The following is a 9,792-nucleotide window of genomic DNA, read 5'->3' on the forward strand; positions in this document are numbered from 1 at the left end:
GGATACTAATAACCAACACAAAAGCACAACATAACATGTAATCAGTTTACTGTTCATTGGTTCTCTCTAATTTTTCAACTGACTTACCTGCTACACCTAGGGAGACTAATAACCAACACAAATGCACAACATAACATGTAATTGGTTTACTGTTCATCGGTTCTCTCTAATTCTTCAACTGAGTTACTTGCTACACCTGGGGAGACTAATAACCAACCCAAATGAACAACATCACATGTAATTGGTTTACTGTTCATCGGTTCTCTCTAATTCTTCAACTGACTTACTTGCAACACCTGGGGAGACTAATAACCAACACAAATACACAACATAACATGTAATTGGTTTACTGTTCATCGGTTCTCTCTGATTCTTCAACTGACTTACTTGCTACACCTGGGGACACTAATAACCAACAGAAATGCACAACATAACATGTAATTGGTTTACTGTTCATTGGTTCTCTTTAATTCTTCAACTGACATAGCTGCTACACCTGGGGAGACTAATAACCAACACAAATTCACAACATAACATATAATCAGTTTACTGTTCATTGGTTCTCGCTAATTCTTCAACTGACTTACTTGCTACACTTGGGGAGACTAATAACCAACACAAAAGCACAACATAACATGTAATCGGTTTACTGGTCATTGGTTCTCTCTAATTCTTCAACTGACTTACTTGCTACACCTGGGGAGACTAATAACCAACACAAATGCACAACATAACATGTAATCAGTTTACTGTTCATCGGTTCTCTCTAATTCTTCAAGTGACTTACTTGCTACACCTGGGGAGACTAATAACCAACTCAAATGCACAACATAACATGTAAATGGTTTACTGTTCATCGGTTCTCTCTAATTATTCAATTGACTTACTTGCTACACCTTGGGATACTAATAACCAACACAAAAGCACAACATAACATGTAATCAGTTTACTGTTCATTGGTTCTCTCTAATTTTTCAACTGACTTACCTGCTACACCTAGGGAGACTAATAACCAACACAAATGCACAACATAACATGTAATTGGTTTACTGTTCATCGGTTCTCTCTAATTCTTCAACTGAGTTACTTGCTACACCTGGGGAGACTAATAACCAACGCAAATGAACAACATAACATGTAATTGGTTTACTGTTCATCGGTTCTCTCTAATTCTTCAACTGACTTACTTGCTACACCTGGGGAGACTAATAACCAACACAAATACACAACATAACATGTAATTGGTTTACTGTTCATCGGTTCTCTCTGATTCTTCAACTGACTTACTTGCTACACCTGGGGACACTAATAACCAACACAAATGCACAACATAACATGTAATTGGTTTACTGTTCATCGGTTCTCTCTGATTCTTAAATGGCTATTGTTATTAGATTTGTTGATAAGAATGGATTTGTTAAAGAGCGCTTCTTGGATTTAGTACATGTGAAAGATACTACATCATCCACTCTTAAGCAAGAAATCTGTTTAGTATTGTCTAATCATAATCTCAACATTGAAAATATTAGAGGCCAAGGATATGATGGAGCTAGTAATATGCGTGGAGAGTGGAATGGTTTGCAAGCTCTTATTCTTCAAGAATGTCCTTATGCATATTATGTACATTGTTTGGCTCATCAGTTACAATTAGCTCTTGTTGCTGCATCTAAAGATTCAAGTGATGTTCATGCTTTTTTTCAAAACTTGAGTAGGATTGTTAATGTTGTGTGTTCTTCTTGCAAACGCAATGATGAGTTACATGATGCTTATGAGACTGAAATTGCACGTTTGGTTGCAAATGATGAGATTGAAACTGGGAGGGGAGCTAATCAAATTGGCACACTACAAAGACCTGGAGATACTAGATGGAGTTCTCATTTCAATTCAATATGTAGCCTTCTACGCATGTTTAATGCAACTACTTCAGTTCTTGAAGATTTGGTGGTTAATGGAACTGGCTCTCAACGAGGTGATGCTACTTATGCTTTCAGAGTATTGATGTCTTTTGAATTTGTTTTCATTTTACATGTTATGAAAGAAATTATGGGAATCACAGACAAGCTTTGTCAAGCTTTGCAGCAAAAGAATCAAGACATTGTGAATGCTATGTGTTTGGTTTCTAGCACAAAGTCACTAATTCAAAAGTTAAGGGATTTTGGTTGGGATTCTCTTTTAGAAAATGTTAACTCTTTTTGCAATAGCCGAGGTGTACCAATTCCTGATATGAGTGCTACTTACTCTGACATAATTCGAACTCGGCTTAAAAAGGATTCTGTGACAGTTGAGCATCATTATCGTGTAGATATATTTACTGCAGCGATAGATTATCAATTGAAAGAATTGAATAGTAGATTCAGCGAGCAATCAACTGAACTTCTTATGTTGAGTGTAGCTTTGGATCCTAAAGATGCATTCAAATCATTTAATGCTTGTGATATTTGTAGTCTAGCTAAGAAATTTTACTCTTCAGATTTTTCTGACCAAGAAATGATTCATATGGAATATGAATTGCAACATTATGAGTTTGATGTGCCAAAGGATCCCAAATTTCATAATTTGTCAACTCTTGGTGAATTATGTCAAAAACTAGTAGAGGTTGGCAAATCAAATGTTTATCCTTTAATTGATCGATTGATACGACTTGTTCTTACTCTGCCCGTGTCAACAGCAACTACAGAACGTGCTTTTTCAGCTATGAAGATTATAAAAACAAGTTTGCGCAACAAGATGGAAGATGGTTTTCTTACTGACTACATGATTGTTTATATTGAGAAGGAGATTGCACGAAGATTTATAACTGATATGATAATTGATGATTTTTACTTCATGAAACAACGACGGGCACAACTTAAGAAATAAAGGTACATACTTGAATAACTTGATCTTGCAATATGTTCGATATATTTATCAAATGTAAATATGAGAAATAATTTTTATTAAATTATGTTAATTATTATCTAGTTTTGTCAGATAATATGCTTTTGATACTTTAATTTTCATTTATTATAAATTATATATTATTTATTCTCGGCCCCCCAGTATTTGAAATCCTGGCTCCGTCCCTGGGTTTACTGTTCATTAGTTCTCTCTAATTCTTAAACTGACTTACTTGCTACACCTGGGGAGACTAACAACCAACAAAAATGCACAACATAACATGTAATCGATTTACTGTTCATTGGTTCTCTCTAATTCTTCAACTGACTTACTTGCTACACCTGGGGAGACTAATAACCAACACAAATGCACAACATAACATGTAATAAGTTTACTGTTCATCGGTTCTCTCTAATTCTTCAACTGACTTACTTGCTACACCTGGGGAGACTAATAACCAACACAAAAGCACAACATAACATGTAATCGGTTTACTGGTCATTGGTTCTCTCTAATTCTTCAACTGACTTACTTGCTACACCTGGGGAGACTAATAACCAAGACAAATGCACAACATAACATGTAATCAGTTTACTGTTCATCGGTTCTCTCTAATTCTTCAAGTGACAAACTTGCTACACTTGGGGAGACTAATAACCAAAACAAATGCACAACATAACATGTAATTGGTTTACTGTTCATCGGTTCTCTCTGATTCTTCAACTGACTTACTTGCTACACCTAGGGAGACTAATAACCAACACAAGTGCACAACATAACATATAATTGGTTTGATGTTCATTGGTTCTCTCTAATTCTTCAACTGACATACTTGCTACACTTGGGAAGCTAATAACCAACACAAAAGCACAACATAACTTGTAATCGGTTTACTGTTCATTGGTTCTCTCTAATTCTTCAACTGACTTACTTGCTACACCTGGGGAGACTAATAACCAACACAAATGCACAACATAACATGTAATTGGTTTACTGTTCATCGGTTCTATCTGATTCTTCAACTGACTTACTTGCTACACCTGGGAAAACTAATAACCGACACAAGTGCACAACATAACATATAATTGGTTTAATGTTCATTGGTTCTCTCTAATTCTTCAACTGACTTACTTGCTTCACCTGGGGAGACTAATAACCAACACAAAAGCACAACATAACATGTAATTGGTTTACTGTTCATTGGTTCTTTCTAATTCTTCAACTGACTTACCTGCTACACCTAGGGAGACTAATAACCAACACAAACGCACAACATAACATATAATCGGTTTAATGTTCATTGGTTCTCTCTAATTCTTCAACTGACTTACTTGCTACACTTGGGGACACTAATAACCAACACAAAAGCCCAACATAACATGTAATCGGTTTACTGGTCATTGGTTCTCTCTAATTCTTCAACTGACTTACTTGCGACACCTGGGGAGACTAATAACCAACACAAATGCATAACATAACATGTAATTGGTTTACTGTTCATTGGTTCTCTCTAATTCTTCAACTGACTTACTTGCTACACCTGGGGAGACTAATAACCAACACAAATGCATAACATAACATGTAATTGGTATACTGTTCATCAGTTCTCTCTAATTCTTCAACTGACTTACTTGCTACACCTGGGGAGACTAATAACCAACACAAATGCACAACATTACATATAATCGGTTTACTGTTCATTGGTTCTCTCTAATTCTTCAACTAACATACTCGCTACACTTGGGGAGACTAATAACCAACACAAAAGCACAACATAACATGTAATCGGTTTACTGTTCATTGGTTCTCTCTAATTCTTCAACTGACTTACTTGCTACACCTGGGGAGACTAATAACCAACACAAATGCTTAGCATAACATGTAATCGGTTTACTGTTCATTGGTTCTCTCTAATTCTTCAATTGACTTACTTGCTACACCTAGGGAGACTAATAACCAACACAAATGCACAACATAACATGTAATCAGTTTACTGTTCATCGGTTCTCTCTAATTCTTCAAGTGACTTACTTGCTACACCTGGGGAGACTAATAACCAACTCAAATGCACAACTTAACATGAAATTGGTTTACTATTCATCGGTTCTCTCTAATTATTCAAGTGACTTACTTGCTACACCTGGGGATACTAATAACCAATACAAATGCACAACATAACATTTAATTGGTTTACTGTTCATCAGTTCTCTCTAATTCTTCAACTGACTTACTTGCTACACCTGGGGAGACTAATAACCAACACAAAAGCACAACATAACATGTAATTGATTTACTGTTCATTGGTTCTCTCTAATTCTTCAACTGACTTACCTGCTACACCTGGGGAGACTAATAACCAACACAAATGCACAACATAACATATAATCGGTTTACTGTTCATTGGTTCTCACTAATTCTTCAACTGACTTACTTGCTACACTTAGGGAGACTAATAACCAACACAAAAGCACAACATAACATGTAATCGGTTTACTGTTCATTGGTTCTCTCTAATTGTTCAACTGACTTACTTGCTACACCTGGGGAGACTAATAACCAACACAAAAGCACAACATAACATGTTGATGGAGTTTAGGTTGAAGCAATGGATGGATTCTTGCTTCTTGTGACTTTCTCCGAATTTGAAGACCTTTTCCTTGAGCTTTCCACGGATTTAATGATGGAGGAAGATGATTGAAATGATAGGAGAAAACCCCTAAGCTATGGATGGAAGCATCCAAGCTCAAGAACCAAAAGAAAGCTCACTTTCAAGCTTAGGAATGGAGGTTTTCCTAAGAACTAGGGAAGGTGAGATTTCGGTGACCTTTGAGAGAATTAGGGCTGAAGTAAAATTCAGAAATTCTCATTCATCAAAAGTGTTTACAAAGGTGAAGGATTCAAGCATATAAAGCCACGGATCAAGAAGCTAACCCATGTGCACTAAAAGTGGCGCCAAAATTTGAATTCAAATTTGAGTTTGAATTCAAATTTTGAACGTCCACTTTGGCTCCCCATGTGCAGCCCCTCCTTCTAGAAACCTTGATTACATTTAAGTGTAATTTAGGGTTCATTTGGGTGATCACATGTGCAGCCCCCTTTGGCACAAAACATGTGACTCAAATGCAACTCTAATTACTCTTAAATGTAATTAACATTCTATGATTCATGCTTTAATACTTAATCCTTCTAAATTCCTATTCTAATGGCCTAAATACAATGGCCAAGCAAATACAATGGAAAGGAAAAATTACAAGAATGAAAATGAGCCCAATATTGGGTACCAAAAGCCCAAAGGCTCATGAAGCCCAAAACTAGGCCCAATAAGCCTATGGCCTAAAATGCTATCCTAAATGGTCCAAAATACAAGACCCAAAATATAGAGAACCTATACTAACATGGTATATGCAAGACATAAGAAAATAGCTAAAACAAGATATGGCCCATAAGAAGCTCAACTTGGGCCTTTCAAGCCCATAGGGCCCATTGGGCCTTGACTGGCCCAATTCTCCATGTCTAGCCCACTCCTCTTGGCTCCTTCAATATGTCACCCCTTGCTTTCCTAAGCATGATTCCATCATCCCCTCCCTCTTGAAAAGGATTTGTCCTCAAATCACGAGGATGCATGGAATAAGAATTATCACCTACATACACAACATACCATGTATAAGAGGTGACATGTTTATAGGAAGAAAATGGAATGTGGATCCTAAGAGGAATCCTTCTAACTAACCTAGCAAAGAAAACTAAACTATTAAAATGAAAATCCCTAAATGTAGAAATAGGATCCTCTTCTAAGTATAACCTAGAATGAAATCCTAAAAATGTAGTGACACTATGACTAAAACAATGAAAAGAATGATTCTTAAAAACTACAACATCTTGCCTAAAGTACCCTAAATGGTAGCCTAGGCTTTTCCTAAAATATAAAGAAAAAAATACTAGAAAACGTCCTAAATAATTTTGAATCATATTGTTTGGTAGATAAAATGTCTTGGAAAATACAAGACCCAAAATATAGAGAACCTATACTAACATGGTATATGCAAGACATAATGATGGAGGAGGCCCATGGGCTAAGGGCCCAACTACTAGAGCAATGGCAAGAAGGATGCATGAAGATTGGGCCCAAGCCCAAGGAAAGCCCACCACTTTATTTTGTTGGGCTTTGTATCAAGCCCATTAGATTAGGGTTAGAATAGGAGTAGGCCTTGGTGCCTTGTATTTTCTTTGGGCCTTGTATTTCCGGCCTTGTAGTGTAGGATTTACATTTAGAGGTCATGTGAATTTGGGGTGAATTAAGGTTACATGTGTAGTTACATTAGCATGTAATTAGGAGCACATTTGGTGTGCATTTCGGCCATGTGCAACACATGCACATGGTGTGATCCGAAATGCAACTCAAATGCATCTCTAATCACATGCCAAATGAACTAATCACATGGAGGTTCCGGGTTTGGCTCCTAGAATTTGAATTTTGAATTCAAATTCTAGGCGCCTAAAGTTAAGTAACCATACCATGGTTTACTTAACCTTAGGCTAACCCAAGGTCTCACCTTAACCTAATTTTCCCTATATATTCAATATGGCCGAGACTTGTAATCACTTTTGGAATTATTGAATGAGTATTCTTCATTTGAATTCTCTCCCTCCGAAAGTCACCTTGCATCCTACTCTACCCTCCTTGAGTGCTTCCCTTTGTAGAGTTAGGTTGCCTTACTTCTTTGGACCTTAGCTAGGAAGCAAGCTTCGGCCACCTTGAGTCTCTTTGGAGCATCCTTCCTTGATCATCCGTCTAAGGAACCATGGAGACTTGAAGAAATTTCTATGTGCATCCAAGTGGAAGCACATCAAGTGGTATCAAGAGCATCCGGTTTTGTCTTCAAGAGATAAGTCTTGATCCTTATCTTTTGTTGTGTGATCCGTGGTGAATTGTTCAATTTTTGTGTTCATTTTTTTGTTCATGTCATTTTAGAGTTGCTTCCTTCCTAGATCTATTTTCTTGCCTTAAATTTGATGGATCTAGTTTCTTATGCTTGAATGATTCATATATGCTTTTATGTCAATATGCTTCCATGAATCATGCTCCATTAATTCTTTTACCTATTAGGAATTTTCTGCCTATGATCATTTTTACTTTCCTTGAGTCATATTTGCAATTTTATTCGGTCAATTTGAATGGTTGAGTCATTTTAATTTTGAAATCCATGTTTAGTAGTCATGTGTAGTTCTTATGATGTTCATACTTCTTAGCTATGCTTAAGTGAACCGTTTGAATTTTGTTTAAGTGAATCTTGTTTCAATTTTCTGGATTTGGCCGAGATCTAATTTCCTATGGTATAAGCTCATCATTTTTGATTTTTTTTGAGTTCATAAACTACTATTAGATCATTAGTAGTTTTCTTAGAAATTTTTAGGTTTCCAAAAAAAAATTCTAAAGTGTCTTCAAAATTTTTCTTAAATCCGTGAGGTTTGATCTTGTTTATTGAAAGGAGTGCTGGAAATTGTGTTTGTGATTCAAATTTGAATTTGAATTTGTGGAGCCAAAACCGTGCATGTGCTACCTAAACAACCAAGCAACAAAAGCATGTCACATGTTCATTACATTTTGACCTAATTTGTGTGGCATTTGCATTTCAATTTGAACTTGGTTTTGGTGTTCCTAGAAAAGTGACCGAGACCTCTTGTAACACAATCACATTGAAAGAAAAAGGCAACTCCTAATTGATTAAAAAAAAAATTAAGAAAGATTAAAAGAAAAATTTAGAACAAAAGTGTTAAAAAAAAAAAATACTAAATCAAAATTTGAAAAGCAAAAGCCAAGTTAAGGAGTTTTTGATTTTTCATATCTTGTTGTTTTATTTCTTCTCGGTTTCTAGTAGCTTTGAAGTCATTAATTTTCAGCTATCCTATTTTTTGAGTGTTTTGGTTTTGAGCATCCATTCTAGAACCAATTTTTAGGTGCAATTCCTTCTTCATCTAGTCATCTACTTAATTGTCATCTACATTTGTCAATTCTAATCTACTCTTGTCTTTCATCTTCTTTTCTATTCATGGTTTATACTATATTAGATTTAACTCAAAGTGTGGCCTAAGTTTGACCTAGTCTATCTTCCTAGAAGCTAGTTCTACAAGGGTCATCAAAGGAAGCCTAAGGAAAGGAGGAGAAAGGAAGCTAGTAGGCACTCGGAATTGGCTACTTAAACACCCAAAAATACTACACATATTTTGCTGGAAATTTTTGTGCTTGCTGTCTGCACCAAACCGTGAAGACTTGGAAGAATTCTTTTGATTTGTAATTGAAAAATTTAAAAAAAAAAAAAACAGAGGATTAGTGACGGATTTAGAGACCAAATTTTCATTACTAATTGACTTTTTTTGTTGCAAAATTGGTCACTAATTCCTCACTAATTTTGGTGGCTATTTTGGTTACAATTTTAAGCCACTTTGTAGTTGTTGTTTAACTTTGTTTATACCTTGTATTTGGCCTTTTAAAGGAGTGTCTTGGGGGTGTCTTTGGTACACAACCATCTCTCCTTAGGTATAGAATTTTCGTTAGCACTTTGGTGGGAGTGGTCCTTGATTGATCTTTGGTATCTTTCAAGCTCTCACCCTAGGAACCGTTTAGATAGTTTAAATTGTTGTTTAAGACTTGTTTACTTGCTTTCACGACTAGTATGTTTTAGTTCATCAAACATCAACAAAAACAATTTCATTGAAAAGAATTTGGTAGAGATTAACTACAAAGGGGATTAGTAATTTTTACTTGAAGAGGCTTGGTTTTTAAGTGGCTCTTAGTAGCTCACCTCCCTCCAAAGTTCAATTTGTATACATAATCCTCCTAGTACTTAGTCTTAACCTTGCACAAAAACAAAATTGCTTTTAAAAGTTCTTTCATAAAAAAAGATCTTTCACCTA

At 35.8% G+C, this 9,792-nt stretch overlaps 1 protein-coding gene across 1 annotated transcript; it reads left to right on the forward strand.

Annotated features, from left to right (window-relative positions):
• The first annotated feature begins 1,377 nt into the window (after positions 1 to 1,377).
• LOC145950443 (uncharacterized) lies at positions 1,378 to 2,859 on the forward strand. The gene has a single exon (XM_083061532.1). It carries the CDS (start codon positions 1,378 to 1,380, stop codon positions 2,857 to 2,859), a length of 1,482 nt encoding a protein of 493 aa, XP_082917658.1.
• Positions 2,860 to 9,792: the final 6,933 nt, after the last annotated feature.

The sequence above is a fragment of the Cajanus cajan genome, chromosome 8, assembly GCF_000230855.2.
Source record: "Cajanus cajan strain Asha chromosome 8, NIPB_CcT2T_4, whole genome shotgun sequence".
Taxonomy (NCBI): Eukaryota; Viridiplantae; Streptophyta; class Magnoliopsida; order Fabales; family Fabaceae; genus Cajanus; species Cajanus cajan.

Coding starts and splice junctions, on each gene's coding strand:
- LOC145950443 (XM_083061532.1), top strand. CDS start 1,378: ATGGCTATTGTTATTAGATTTGTTGATAAGAATGGATTTGTTAAAGAG.